The sequence below is a fragment of the Stylophora pistillata genome, chromosome 12, assembly GCF_964205215.1.
Source record: "Stylophora pistillata chromosome 12, jaStyPist1.2, whole genome shotgun sequence".
NCBI lineage: Eukaryota > Metazoa > Cnidaria > Anthozoa > Scleractinia > Pocilloporidae > Stylophora > Stylophora pistillata.
In genome coordinates this window covers 1,077,655-1,093,067 of record NC_142530.1, presented here as the reverse complement: position 1 = coordinate 1,093,067, position 15,413 = coordinate 1,077,655, and the positions used below count along the sequence as shown (strand labels likewise).

General features: G+C 37.2%; 1 protein-coding gene across 2 annotated transcripts in view; it reads right to left on the bottom strand.

The window, feature by feature from the left end:
- The window catches only part of LOC111320871 (uncharacterized), a 53,984-nt gene that overhangs the window by 25,437 nt on the left and 13,134 nt on the right, over positions 1-15,413 (bottom strand). For both annotated transcript variants that reach the window (XM_088741291.1, XM_022923600.2), the window contains 18 exons: positions 14,959-15,012; positions 13,801-13,854; positions 13,047-13,100; positions 12,083-12,127; positions 9,405-9,503; positions 7,811-8,008; positions 6,801-6,854; positions 6,281-6,325; positions 4,847-4,900; positions 4,450-4,503; positions 4,230-4,283; positions 4,012-4,065; positions 3,407-3,460; positions 2,906-2,950; positions 1,647-1,700; positions 1,336-1,380; positions 947-1,000; positions 270-323 (listed from right to left, as the gene is read on the bottom strand). In XM_088741291.1, the coding sequence (XP_088597417.1) occupies positions 270-323; positions 947-1,000; positions 1,336-1,380; positions 1,647-1,700; positions 2,906-2,950; positions 3,407-3,460; positions 4,012-4,065; positions 4,230-4,283; positions 4,450-4,503; positions 4,847-4,900; positions 6,281-6,325; positions 6,801-6,854; positions 7,811-8,008; positions 9,405-9,503; positions 12,083-12,127; positions 13,047-13,100; positions 13,801-13,854; positions 14,959-15,012 (1,125 nt within the window). The remainder of the gene's footprint in view (positions 1-269; positions 324-946; positions 1,001-1,335; positions 1,381-1,646; positions 1,701-2,905; positions 2,951-3,406; positions 3,461-4,011; positions 4,066-4,229; positions 4,284-4,449; positions 4,504-4,846; positions 4,901-6,280; positions 6,326-6,800; positions 6,855-7,810; positions 8,009-9,404; positions 9,504-12,082; positions 12,128-13,046; positions 13,101-13,800; positions 13,855-14,958; positions 15,013-15,413) is intronic.

The window sequence follows — 15,413 nt, the reverse complement described above, 5'->3', positions numbered from 1 at the left end:
TGTACAGATGCACTTCAACATAGAATCTGTTTAAGGTTGGAGAATGTTATCCAATGGATGAAGAAAGCACAGTACATTTTGCTATCACTTATCCCCTGGATTTATCAGCCCTTTATACAACTGGGCCCTGAATGGCAAGAGGTCATGTAGGGAAAATTATATTGCACAAGAACATATCAAAACTCCTGACCAGAAGGCAAACTTAAACCTTCAAATTCCTGTGACCAGCAGGTGCCACAACTAAGAACTGACATTAAAAAGTCAATTACCTTGGCTCCTTGAGGACCTGGGGCTCCTGGTTCACCATCTACACCTGGTTCTCCCTAATATAAAATATCATAATATCATTATAATCAATAAATAAGAGTTATTGGTATATACCACACAGGTGAACAGTGCTTTTCTGGAGCACTGATTGGCTAGTTTGGAAGTGAATAGCAACTACCATCCACCTAGTCATTGAGACAGACATTTGTGTCAACAGTTTAATTCTGAGAAAAAAAAATTTTTTTGGTATCTATGTGGTAGTACTAAATTAAATATAATTATTCACCTCTACACTGGTGAAAGTGGTAGATATTTGCTCACCACTTACCTGTTCAGAAAACATCCACCACTATTCATCTCCACTTTTGTAAATAAACTAATCAATACTATATTAATTAATAATTAATTGATATAATAATTATATTATATCAATATTGATATATTAGTACCGATATAAATAGTACTATACTTATCATTGAAAAACAAATTTGTTGTTTTACAAAATTAATTCTGTGGTGGGTGGAAGCCTCTACACTTTTAAAGTTCTTCCCTAAAAATAGCATCAAACAAATGCCAAATGATTGCCAAACTGATGATGCTCATCTTTTACTTTTTTATAATTATCAATATCATTATTACTTTTAATACAATTATTACTATTATTATCTTTATAATTCACCATTGATCCTTTTCTTCCAGTCAATCCACTAGGCCCAGGGTTTCCTTGTGGACCCTAGTGATATAAATGAACACGTGAATCAATAAAAACAGTGTCCAGTGACTCTTCTTATATTGGGTGTTAATGAAGTGATGTGGACAGTCGTCAAATAACTCTGAAGACACGACAAAGTTGTTCACAACTTTTGCACAAATGCAATTCCATATAACCTAATAATTTGGATATATCAACAAAGTTGAAATGGTAAATTGGCCACCGTAACGATTACAAAAGCTGACATTTCCAGCGCTAGCCCTTTGTCGGAGCGAATGAGAAAAAAACAAATTTAGAAAAAAAACACCTAGACTCTGACTTAAAAAAAAAAAAAAATCTCTTGTATGCTCTCATACCTGTTGGCCAGGAGCTCCTGGTGAGCCATCTGCTCCTGGGTCACCCTAAAAGAAAAACATCAGCGTGATTAGTTGACAGGTAAATAAGAAAGTGACTGATCACAAACTTCAAGACATTGCATATACATGATGACCCTTTAACTACTCAGAGTGGCTGGCATCTAGTTTCTCCTAACAATATCACCCCTGAAAAGCTCCTGAGAATAAAGGAAATGATCATCAACTACAGATTCTCCTTGTCAGCTCCTCAATAAATGTATGAAGAACAGTTTAGAGAATATCATGATGTTAGGGTGTAAAGTTTTACATACTGGCGCGCCAGTTTTGCCATCTCGTCCGGGTACTCCTGGTTGACCTGTGGGTCCCTAGCAAAGAAACGCCACATTTACTTGACATTAGGAAAACTCTCGTCAAAACATGTTAACTAACAAGAGCCATGGCGTAGTCCTACCCTAGTTAACACTTAGACCCGTAAGGGTGACAAGCATCTAATTTCTCCTTACAATATCACCCCTGAATCAAGCATTAAGTTCAAGAGAATGAAGAAAATAATCTACAACTAAAGAAGCTCTCAATCGTTAAACAAAATAATTTTTTTTTCACACCTTAGGAAATGTACAGAGGACAGTAAGAAGAAAATTTGTTTTAATGTAGGGGCAGATCTAGGGGCAGATCTAGGGGGAGGGTGGAGGGGGTGCACACCCCCCCCCTGAGATGACCTGCAGCTTTCTAATACAAGTAGTATTCTGTAAAAAAAAAAAAAAAACTATGTGGTTTATTGGTGTTGAAGTAGAGCAAGAGATGAGGTTGACGAATTTATGTTAAACAGCGTAAAAATGGTAAAATGGCGCTGAAGTTTGGAGCACTAGCCCTTCTAACTTTACGTCCGGTCACCAGTCTGTTACGCCACTCTTTAGTGGTGCACCCCCTTCTCAAAAAAATCCTTGATCCACCCCTGTAATGTTGGGCTGTATAGGGGTGAAAAGAATCAAATCACACTCTCTCCCAATTACTCCCTTGCCATTATCCCATGACCCCTGAAAAAAGTGAAACTTTTTCACAGACCTACATTTTGTAGAAAACAGCAACAAAAGGTATCTAACTTGTGTGAAAAATAAGAGTAATTTTTCACTGGCTGAGTGGAATGAAATAAGTGAAAAATGTTTTTGTCACACGCCACTGGGGCGCCTGGGTATAGGTCATGTGACCTATGGGGTGGGCAGTTGTTTTTGTTGCGTCCGCCATTGCCGACTTTCCTGCCCACCCACCCAAAGATTTTAAATGTTTATACAATACCACTATAATGTACTAGCCTGGAACTTTTTTCGTTATTTCCGGTCTTAGTGTATGCTACTTGTATTAGCTTTGAATTTGCAATAAAGGTCCGGTTGTGGCGGTCAGCTTGACATGGCTACCAGAGGTGTGTGAGAACAATAAAATAATGCTAGGAGCATACTCTATATTTCTTAAATATGCCAAAAAATGAGATAACTCCTTGAACAAAAGCACCTACAATGGTCTGAATAAATAGAGTGTTCAAACACATGAAATTCTTTATTTTACTTTTTACCTTTGCACCAAGTTGCCCTGGTTCACCACGTGCACCTGCAGATCCCTAGAAAACAAGTCAGAGTGGAAGCAAATCTAAGTTGATTACAAGTGCAATGTTTGATAACATAAAAGATGACTCAATTCATAGATAAGGTGACTGGGAACCAATTTTTTTCTTTCTATCTTCATCACTTTTTCTCTAGATATCTTGATGCCATCAACAAAATGAAATCTAATAGGCCATTTTACACTTGTGTACTTAGTTTCTAAGCCTTTGATTTGAGGTGAGGCTAAAGGTGACCTTGTTGTGATAGAGACCAGTATCTAGTTTGCATGATACCAGTGTAATTTACATTTGAAATACAACAATGTCTGTATCATAACAAGGACACCCTAAGCCTCACTCCTGTTTAAAGGCTTGGCAACCAAGCATGCAACTGTAGGTGATATATTGTGAAATTGAGAATGTTTTCAGCTTTCAAACCACCTGTTCATAGTTCTCTTTCATTTACCAACTCACCTTATCTCCCTTTGCTCCATTGAAACCATTCTCACCCGGTGAACCAGTTGATCCCTGCACAGTTCATCAATCAAGGAAAAAATATTTAGTGCTATCCTTCAAATTAAGCATGACTGCAACACTGCACAGTCAGCAGTAAATTTGTCTAGAGCTTGAATTTTTTGCCTGCCATTTTTGGCTTTCATTTTTTTTCCCTCCATTTTTGGCTTTCATTTTTTTCCTTTTTAGTCAGAGTAGAATATGATTGTGAACAGATCACTGAGTCCTTTTTCTTATTATACCACCTAAACAGCAAAAATTGTCTTCGAAACATTTTGTAGGACACTTTTGAGATTGTATTGTTCTATAATTTCCAGTTTTGAATGTTTATTAGAAAACAAAATTAATGTTAAAGTTATGTGTTGTCATCTTTCAGCCTATGATTAAACAATATTCTAGGGATGAAAGCAATTCCTTGCATAAAGTATGATAGGCCAGCTACTTTCCCCTACCCCCCTTAATTGGAAAATGAAATAAGAGTCACAGCTACTGTTCCAACCATAACGGCAGGATTTGATTACACTCGTCAGAGGAAATGATGACAATTTTAAATCTTAAAAAATCACCTTTCGACCGGGTGTACCGTCAGGACCAGGTGATCCGCGAAGACCAGAAGGACCCTGAAATAAAAAGCAATTGAATCAATAAAAAAGCTTTCTTAAGAAAAACTACTGAGCAAAGGAGACTGGATCTCTGTTCAATACCTCATTGACCTGTCAAGAAAAGAATGAAATGAGGCTGAAATCTCTCACAATTAATCAAACTGAAATTTTGATGTACCCACCTGAGGACCTGGTGCACCGACTGGACCGGGAGGGCCTGGTGATCCAGTTCGACCCTGAAAAAATTGATGACAAAAGTGGTTAATACTCATATGTACGATAGCCTTCATTTACACCCGAGATCAATTCAAAACAAGAAATAGGCAAACTTAAAAGGTTTAAAGTTGCAGATGCAAAACCTAAATGTTGGATAAATGTGATGATAGAGGTAAAAATTCTCACCCGTTTGCCAACAGGGCCAGAAGGTCCAGTTTGACCAGGTGTACCTGGGGTTCCCTAGAACAGATTAAAGCAAAACAAATGATTTACACTCCAAAGAATAAACTAATAATTTGCCACTCGATTTTCATTGGCACAACCTTTTTAACCTGTGTCCATTTCAGCTACTCCGCTGGAAAATAATCAATAGTGAGGTACAACCCTGCAAACCCTGGTCATGAGAATATTAAATGAAATTATCGCCTACAAAATACCTTTATCGATTTTTAAACAAATTCTCCTAGTCAGCAGCTCAAGAAATACATAGAGAACATTAGGGAAAATAACCAAACTGTTGTTAGGATGTACATACTGATTTAAGGGTGTAAAGGGTTCAAGATTTTCTTGGTTAATAACTTACTTGGCCTCCTTTTTCTCCCTTTCTTCCTCGCATTCCTGGGCGACCAGCTCGTCCCTATGGCAATGGATAATTTTCAGTTCAAAGAACACACAATAAATCATTTGAGGATTAGCCCCAGCATACACAGACTAGCCTATAGCTACTTAAAGGTGAAGTCCGCAAATGAGACAGAAAACCCTTCCAAGTGTCAATAGCATGACCTGGCTTAGAGTATTGCAAGGCAACCTCCTGCCATTTTGGTAAATCTCCCTGACAGTTTCATGGTATCCATCAATAGTCCAGGACTGAGAGAGACATTGTGAGTGACCCCCTAGAGCTTAAAAGAGTCCTTCCCCCCCCCCCTCCAGGCATTTTGCAAGATTTTCCAAACTGGTAACCATTTATACCCTTAGATGGAGAGTCAGATACTGTGAGAGTAAACCCTTGAACTCTCAGATTAACATGTAACTTCTCCCTACAATATCCATATATTATCCAGCAAACAGGAAATGAGAATACTCAAACTTATAAGGTAGAAGTTGTTATCTTGATTCCACACCAAACTTTTGCAACTAATTTAAGGTTACCGTGCACCTTCAGTGGTGTCTCGTGGGCAAGCGATGTAGCACGTCTGGTTTAAACTGTAGACATCCAAACCCCTATATCAAATTAAAGCTTATAGGACTGGCTATCAGACTATACCAAAAAGTTTGAATTTTTCATGACTTCTAAATGCGAGCGCCCGAATCGCCTTTTGAACGTTACATGTCAAAGTGAATTTTGTTTTTTGCTTATTTAATGTGTTCCTCTGTTTCCGGGGCCAAAGCGCTTAAAAAAAATGTGTCTGCAATTTGCCATATTCACTTTCAGTGAAAAGTTACAGAACATTTTTGAAATAGGATTAAAAAATGTGGTGTGATCGTACAAAAATCGCTCTTGAAAAAAAAGTTATTAGAAATAAAAAATTCGGAGACACCTTTTTGTTGTTTATATGGAAAACTAGCTACTGTCAAAGTTTGAGAGCAATCAAACAAATTCCCTTTGACTTGTAGTTCTTAAAAGGTGATTTGGGCGCTCGCATTTAGAAGTCGTGAAAAATTCGACAATTGGTTTTTTTTCAAAATGTTTGGTATAGTCTAATAGATATCTACAGTTTAAACCGGACGCCCTGCATCGCTTCCATGTGAGACACCCCCAAAGGTGCACGGTAACCTTAAAAGGAAATGCATGGCAGCCAAAAGAGAAATAATGATTAGATCTTGGGTATTAAAGAGTCAAGTGCCTTGCCAAAACACAACACAATAAACTGGCTAGGCCTCAACCCTGCATCTCTATCCAAAGTCCAGTGTCCTTACGGAAAGGTCACCATGTTGTCCACCTTATCTGGAATTCAAAACACTGACCACTATTAACATCTGACCACACCTATCAACATCCCACGTGCTCACTACTTACTCTGTCGCCAGGGGGACCTGACCTTCCTTGCGCACCTGGAACACCCTGTGAGGCAAAAGAGAACTCAAGCCACATGAAGAAAATTTCTCATAACAAGACAGGTATATTTGAGAAACAGGAAAAGTATTGAACACTTTTAACTGCAACACTGAGTCAATAAAACACTGCATTGTTTGAGTACCATGTATCTGAGCAAGAATACCTTGTTAACCCAGGAGCATAATTATTTAGAATTGTTAATGGCAGGGGTTATTTTTTAATTTTTTAATTATAGACTAGTGAGCAAATGTTTATACTGAGTAGTAACATGCAATTCTCTTGTCGCCATAATTTTGTTTTCAGGCAGGTTATAGAAAAACCCACAGCTCTCACTGAAAAGGGAGGGTGGGGTAAAGAGATCTGGACTTTCTTTAGCCTCCTCCTGAATGTGAGAAAGTGAAAACAACGATGTTGCGATCTTATTGGCCAATTTCTCGGCCACTGTCGATTTGTTAAATGGTTTGCTTGTTAAAGTACTTACAGCATTTCCAGGAGCTCCTGGTTGACCTGATGGACCTTGTTCTCCAGTGAGACCCTGAAAACACATCAACAAATGGAGTTTTTTAGTTTCTTTTATTCATACTGAATCAAACATCCATTTATCTGGAAGAAATTTATAAAAGCAATGAAGGAAATTGTACATACTCACAACCCAAAATTTCAATTTAAAAAAAAAAAAAAAGAACTTTCTTTGGCCCAAAGTTGGGTTTGCACACAGAAATGGGAGAGAATCAAAATTTCTGTCAAACCCATAATTGCTAAATAATTGTAGTTTTAATCTTTGAAACAGTCATTTATATCACATCTCCATTTGCAAAATGAGCAGACTCAAGAACAGTTTTTTTTTAATCAGACAAAATGCTGCTCCTGTCAGTGTGTCACACAGTGGTCTTGCACTGAAAAACTCATTTTAATTGACTCCAATATTATGGGAAAAAACAGAGTGACAGTGGTCAAATTTGTAGCAGACTAACTCAGCTGCACCTTGTGAGCCCACAATCATTTTGACCACTGTGATGACAAATATCATCGTTGATAAGAGTACAGAGCACCCTAAACTACTGTCCATTTGTTAAGATTGCAAGAGTCCCAAAGGGATCACAGATAATAGTGACAACTGTTAGTAATGACATTACACCATTTTTGGATAGCATCCAATTTCTCTGTGCAATGTTACCCATGAATCACACAATCAGGTGAAAAGAATAAAAGAAATGATCATCAGCTTGAGAAGCTGTTGATCCAGTTTAGTGAATAGCTTTTCTTGTAAATTCAGGGGCACTATATTAGGTGTCTAGATACGCCCTCTCCTCTCCTCTCTATTATTTGTAGTACAGAATTAGAATTGCTTTGTAGTTATTACCTTGGTTATGTAACTACACTTACTACTATGTGGAGTTGAGAAATAAATACAAATACATATACAAGCTCTTGATTGTTAAACAATAATCAAGTCCAGGAGAGGAGACTGAAGACAACAGATATACATACCACTGATCCTTTCTCTCCTGGCACTCCACTTCTGCCTGGTGCTCCATCACGTCCATTATCACCCTTTGCTCCTATTTCACCTGGAGGACCTGGTTCACCTGCTTCTCCAGGTGCACCTTGAATGCCTTGTTCGCCAGCATCACCCTTGGCTCCTGGAATACCTGGTGAACCTGGAACCCCTCTCGGTCCTCTTTGACCCTGGTGAAGATAAGTTATTCACTCTCAGTTAAATCATCCCCAAGGACACAAAGGAAATGTGACAGCCAGTAACTACACTCAACTGGTTCCTGTTCTAATACCCATCCAACAAAGACTAATATTTTCCAACACATGGCATTATCCTTAATCTTTTGACCCCTAACAGTGACTAGCTCTGATTTTCTCCTTGTAGTAACGCCACTGAGTCACACATTAAGGTCAAGAGAATACAGGAAATGATTGGAAACTAAAGAAGCTCTTGATTGTTAACAACTTCTCCTTGGTAGCAACTCAAGAAATGCATTGTTTCCTCATATAGTTTTCGTCTCCAGCATGAATATATACTCACAAGACAACCTTTCTTAGAGATGAGAATTAAATTTTATTTCGCGTCCTAACTGCTTTTTTTTAAATACAAAACATTCACACTCGCTATGAATAATAATTTTTAGCGCAATCTATATCTAATTACATATGAATAAAAGAGTGGTGTGTACTGGGAATAACGATCTAAACAATTATGGACTAATTGCACTATGCAATGGCATATTGCAACAGAGAACAGTATGGAAAATATGCATGGCGATGTTAGGGTTAAAGGATCTGAACATTGAAATCAACATGACCATCCTTATTTGGGGTTTTATGGAGAATTTACATGCTTTCAAACTCCCTTTAAACTGGAAGGTACTCTTCTTAGATGTTGAAGTTCTTAGGAAAGCAATTTTCAGAATATAAACTTTGTAATTTAAGTTGCATCTGTTTAAGTTCTAGTTTTCCCACCTATAAGCACCAGTTTCTTTCAGAACATGAGTCATGTGTGATGAGCAACTCACTGTGTCCTTAAACTGTCCTGAACAAGGTTGAACCTTAGCATTTAGATTTTAATTCGTCTTGTTTTTTAGACCTATTGTACATTCTTTGGTTGTATCACACTATTGTCACAGGTCTTAAATTCATGAAAGGTTCAAAGGAGGTAATCCAGAGTAATAGGGAAATAAAAGTTGACACAGTGAAATTCAGCAGAGCATCATGGTCTTATGGAAGAGTTTTTTACCCCAGGTTACAAACTTTTATTATTAATCAATATACATGTACCTTTCCTCATTTAAGACAGAGGATTTGTTATACAACATTTTATTCTTAATAGTGACAAAGAATTGACAATGTTTCTGCTGTCTTTAAAACCTGTGCTGAGGTACATTTATCCATGCAGGAAGTTGCAAAGCAAAATGTGATTTAAATGGCTGGGAAGATGAACATCCTATAAATCTGAGATAACAAGAAGCTGGCTTGAGACAAATGCAAATGTTGAGATGATAAGACATCTAATAGTATTTGCAAAATCATTGGATGACACTGGCTGGCATGAAAATCTAAAAGATCAAATTCATACCGGTCGTCCTTGCTGTCCTGGGGGTCCTTCACTTCCCCTGAGACCCACTGGTCCTTGTCTGCCAGGTTTTCCTGTGACACCACGCAGTCCAGGGTCTCCCTAAAATTGCAATATAATTAGGTTTACATGTTGCAGTGATATAAAAGGTAATGACCTGCTGACCCCAGTTTAACACTTCAACTCCTAAGTGATTAGCATCTGATTTCTCGTCACAATATAATAATAATAATAATAATAATAATAATAATAATTATAATAATAATAATGATATTTATTACTTCTATAGCGCTTTTTCTATACAATATTCAAAGGCACATCAAAACACTTTCGGGGGACTTTAGCTGGACTGCATCAAGCAGTTTACAATATCAATCAAAGGAAACTTATTTGAAGATGCCCCCATCCCCCCAATTCTCAGTAAACAGGCCAGACCATATTACAGTGATCTCATGAGTGGGTTCTTTAACTTTCCCTGCCTAACCAAATTAACTAATTAATAGATGCAGGAGACAGGAACTACAGTTTATTCGTCCTTATCCAAGAAGACTACAATGTCTATCCATTTCTTGATATAACTAAAATAATAATTTAGCAATGGACATCCACTGGGTGGCTCTTCTTGTCCACTGTTTCCAGATCAAATTGGAATTTAGAATGTTGGTTTTTAGTCGCACATTCTCCACAGTTAGTCTAAGACCTTGAGTGTTGGTCCAGCCAGGGCTCAAACCCTCGACCTCCCACACAACAGTCTGGCATTCTAACCAATTGAGCTAACTGGGAGGTGGTTAATATCACCCTGGAATCACACATTAAAGTCACAAAAATAAAGGAATTGATCATCAACTTAAGAAGCTCTCGATTGTTTAACTCTTTAACGTTACATAAAAAAAAACAAATTCTCCTTTTCAGCAGCTCAGAAATTAAATAGATAGATAGTTTATTAATAACTGATTTGCACCCAAAAGTTGAATTATACGATTATTTACGAAGTGTATAGAGAACAGCATAAAGAATATGCATGCTGATGTAAGGCTTAACAGAGAAGTACAACCCACACACTGGCCATCCCATAACTTTTACTACTGCCATTAAGAAGTATATAATTTATATAAATTAAAAATTATAACTTGCTGTGTTATGAAAGTACAGAGAGCAGCTGAAAAGTTTGAAAATTGTCCTTAGATGTCCTCAAAATTTAACACTTCTGTAACCTGGCTTCAAATGAAAAATCAAAACACCTATAGTGCAAAAAAGCTGCACCTTTGGTTTTTTCTAGAAAGAAATATATTTCATTCAAGAATGCCATTTTGCATAACTCCAAGTAGATAAAAAAGATTACCAGGCAATATCAAAAAAGATAGATTGATAACATCATCAGTGACTATGCTGCGAAGCAAGGAATAATTAAAATCATTAAAAACTGGATCATTGGATAATGCGATTCAAGACTTTTTATTGGCTTCGCCATTATGGTCTATGAGCCAATATACCATAATCTAATATCTGTACCTTGTAACATCCGGTTTCTTCTTACAAAACAAAGTCAAAAAGATATGTCTAATATCTTGGAGGCATTTTTTTTTAATAAAACAATTATTCCACTCGCGCTTGTTGGATATGGGATGATTATAGCCAACTCAGTGCTACGCGCCTTGTTGGCTATCTATCATCTCATATCCAATGCGCACTCGTGGAATAATTGTTCAATAGCAGCATGTGAGGTTGAGTTTTGGGACATCTATAAGTAATTTGCAGAAAGTTTGGTTAATCTTTTAAAAGGAAAATGGCAGTAAGTAGTAAAATATACCTTTAAAAAGGCTGAGAAAACTTTTATAATTATTGTACAGTAGAGACAACAATAAGGTTTTAATAACTTGATTCCTATATGTATATACAATTACAAGAGTGATACAAACATGAATAAACAAGCTATATAATTATTAAAGGGGTAAATGACATGCAGATTTCAAGTTTGCAGCACATCATTAAGAGAGTATCTTTGCACAAAGTATTTTAATCACACAGACTATTTTAATTACAATAATTATTATATATAATTATATCAATAATTTCTTGGCATTCCCCTCCATCACAAACCATTAAGGGTGGCTGATGCACAGTATGTTTGTTTGCACTCAACTGAAGGCATGCATGCTTACGACACTGCAATAATGTCAGGTTTTAATAACCTCATTATTTTCTGCAATAATCAGCTAGTACAACAAAGTCCTTACCAAGAGAAAGGAAAGAAATGGAACCAAGGATTGATCTTACTACTGCAATAACATTAAGTCAATTCTTTAAAACAGTTCATAGTTAATGCTCACAGACATATATAATTTATTTAACAAATAACTAGCTGATCAGAAATTTTGAACAAGTTATGCTTCAATCTATAAACCCATGACACGAGGTCCAACTTTCTAAGCAAAGATGCATGTATCCTGTATATCTGCTGAATGATCGGCCTTTAATCTTTAATCATTATAAGCCTGTAATCTATAAACCATGTGCCAACAACTGATTCAATAACAGCCTTACAATCACCAAAGAGAAAATAGAACGCAAAAGGAGACAGATCTGACAGGGATTCTACATCAACTGATTGTAGGAAGTTTAAATACACACATGCAGAATGCAAGAAACCAGAACATAGAGTGTTTGGGCACAATACTTACAGGTCGTCCATCGAAACCAGATTTTCCAGCAAGACCAGGAGATCCCTGGAAAAAATATGGACATATTGTTTAGATCATCTATCAACAAAGTCAAACTAGACTTATTGCCCTGATCATAACTTGCCACAGCCAGAGAAATGTTTCTTCACCCCAAAAACTGTGTTACTGACCTAAACACTTTTATCTCAAGGAGTAACAAGGAACTACTTTCTCCCTACGGTATCACTCTTAAATCCAACATTACAATAAGTTTGTGAGAACAGCGTAAATTATAATCAACTAGAAAAACCTGTGATTCTCCACATCGTTATCATGGCAAGGCTGTGCTCTAAGGAAAATTGAATGGAGCCCATTGCTCTGAAACTGTGAAATCCAGGGTGCCCAGCATATGCTTTTTATGAAAAAACTTAAATTCCTGAGTCGCCCAAGAGCAAAAGTAAGGCGCCAGGGGCCACTGGGCGCTGCTAAACCACAGCCTTACATGGCTAATGTTAAGAGAACAACACGGGGAGTATGCATACCGATGTTGGGGTGTAGAAAGTAACTATAGTGCTTGGGGTTGGAATAGCTCATGCTACACCACCAATCAGAGGTTTGAGACCTATGCCAATCCCAGCTTGCTTGCCACCATATTTGGCCTACAAGTTTACCTTTAGCTCTGATTAGCAGCTGTATTCTCCCCTCTTCTTAAGCTAGTCTCTGGGCTGATAACATACCACAATTTTTCAAGTTATTCTCCTTCCTGATAAAATACTTGGAATTGTCCTCAAAGCTAAGCTTTAAGAGGAATCACCCACAAAATGCAAGATATCTGCTTTTCAACGTTTCCTTAGGGCAAATTTAATCAATTTGCCTGAAAACATAATTTGGATGCCTGTGACATACAGCCTCTTCTAAAGCACAGTCTTGGGCTTTGAAAATACAAAAATAACTGTGCAGATAAGACAAGAGGTTTCCATCCTACCCTTTCACCAGGAACTCCCTGGTTTCCTTTACTTCCTTTTGATCCTTTTTCTCCCTAAAAGGAAAACAAAATTAAAGTTATTAACAATGTTGATCAATAATAACAATCCCTGGGTTTTCTCCAAATTTTCAAGTTGAAGCAGTCAACAGAAATTGAAGAAATTATATTCCAGGCAGTTTGAATTTTTCATTGCTCATAAAACTGGCAAATTAGGTTGTCCTTCTGCACAAGGAGCTGCAACCACATTGGTCACCAAACCAAGAAGAAAAAGGCTGATAGTTTCTAAATAAAAAGTTTTGGTGACTTAATTTGTCTTGTGACTAGCAAATGACAACCTACATGGCATGGTCTAAGTTTAAATTTTGATAAAACAATTTCATAAAATAAAATGGTTCATCACTCTTTCCCCATGGTTGTCAGAGTATTAGACTTTTAAGATGTTGCCTGCAAAAATGCTTATTTTAATGACAGGTGGGGCGGTCAGTGGTATGCCATATTTACTCACGTATAAGACGACCTTTTCTGACCAAAAAATCAGCCCTAAAACTTATACACAAGTTCAACTTATACATCAGCAAATACAGTAATAAAACATGGAAACTTTTCAAAACCTTTTTACAGCCACTGTTCGATTTCTTTTATCGCCAGATGGTGACTTTGAAAAAATAATCATCTTGGAACATTGAACAACCTCCTCATTTGTCCCAAAGGATTAAAAATTATGGCGCAAAGAAATGAACTGTTCCATTCTCACCTGGTCTCCTTTGAAACCCACATCACCAGACATACCAGGTGCTCCTGGTGGACCCTGAAAAATTGACACAATATCACTTGTTAATAAACTAAATTAGGAAAATAATAATAATACTTTTATTCACTCTTGCACATTACTGATTTATAATAGAAAAGTCTTAGAACACACTAATAAATTGTAAAAATGAAGGGCTTGTGGCTAAATAGCTGTTAAGTTTTCAAGTCAGCCTCCAGTTCAGTTAGGTTACTTAATAAATAAGATAAATGTGGGAGGACAGACCTAAGTTTACAGAAAACAGTAATAACAACAACAACAACAACAATAATAATAATTATAATAATAATAATTAATTAAATACCAATAATTATGGACTTTATATAATTATATAATTTAGCTTTGCCTAATTTTCTCAGGCAGGGAGACCACTACAGCTTAGCCAATTACAGTGGATCCTGCGTTAACAATGACAAGGCCACACACCCCCAAGTTCCCAGTAAACAGGTCAGACCACATCACAGTAATCTCGTGAGTGAGTTCTTTAATGTCCCCCACCTAACCAAATTAACTAATTAATAGAAGCAGGAGACGGAAATTACGGTTTATTTGTCCTTATCCGAGAAGATTAGAATGTCTATCCATTTCTTGATATCATAGAAAGGTAGCACATTCTCCTCAGTTATTTTAAGACCTCGAGTGTTGGTCCGGCCAGGGCTCAAACCCTTGACCTCCTGCACAACAAAGGATTGATGGTATTTATAACTTGCTGATGCTAACTAGGTACTGGTCACAATCACAACAAGGTCACCTTCAGCCTCACTCCAAATCAAAGGTTTGGCAACTAAGTTAACAACTGCAAAATGCCCTATTGTTACTTATGGACTCCATGGATTATTAGTAGTTTTATAATGTTCACATGCATGCAAATTTGTTTAAGATTTAACACTTGTCTCATGATTGTTCATGTCCTTTCGCCATGTCATTCTTGCTGTTGTTCTCATCATTGTCCCCACTCCCCTTAAGATGCTTTCCAGTGCCAACCAAAAAACAGCAAAACAAGTAATCCACACTTAAATACCTTGTTGAAAAGTCCCAACTGAACAAGAGTCACATAAAACTTACAAGACTAGTTTAGAAGCAGTTATGAAATGCATCACTTACTGGTGAACCAGGTGGACCAGGCTCTCCAGTTTCTCCAGTTTCTCCAGAGTCACCCTATGACAAAAATTACACACTGATTGAGCCCCAGAGTAAATCATAAATGACTGATGGCCCATTACAGATAAAATTCACCCCCGTTTCCAAAGCACCAAGCAGAAAGGAGTAGATACTACATGTACTTCTTCAGAACAGGATAGAGATTTTGCACAGCAGCCATGTTGGATAGCAGGATCAATAGATTATTTTACCCATGGGAAAAAATTTTCTTTCTTATGCAAAATATTTTCATTGTTCCTGCCATCCAACATGGCTGCTGTGCAAAACTTCTATAGAGATGCATTGTAGGCCCAGATAACTACCTCCCCCCACCCCTCCCCAGCAATTTGCCAAGTTTTCCCAACAGTTAGTACCCAGTTACATCTCAGGCCACTAACACAACAGTTAAAGGAATGCTT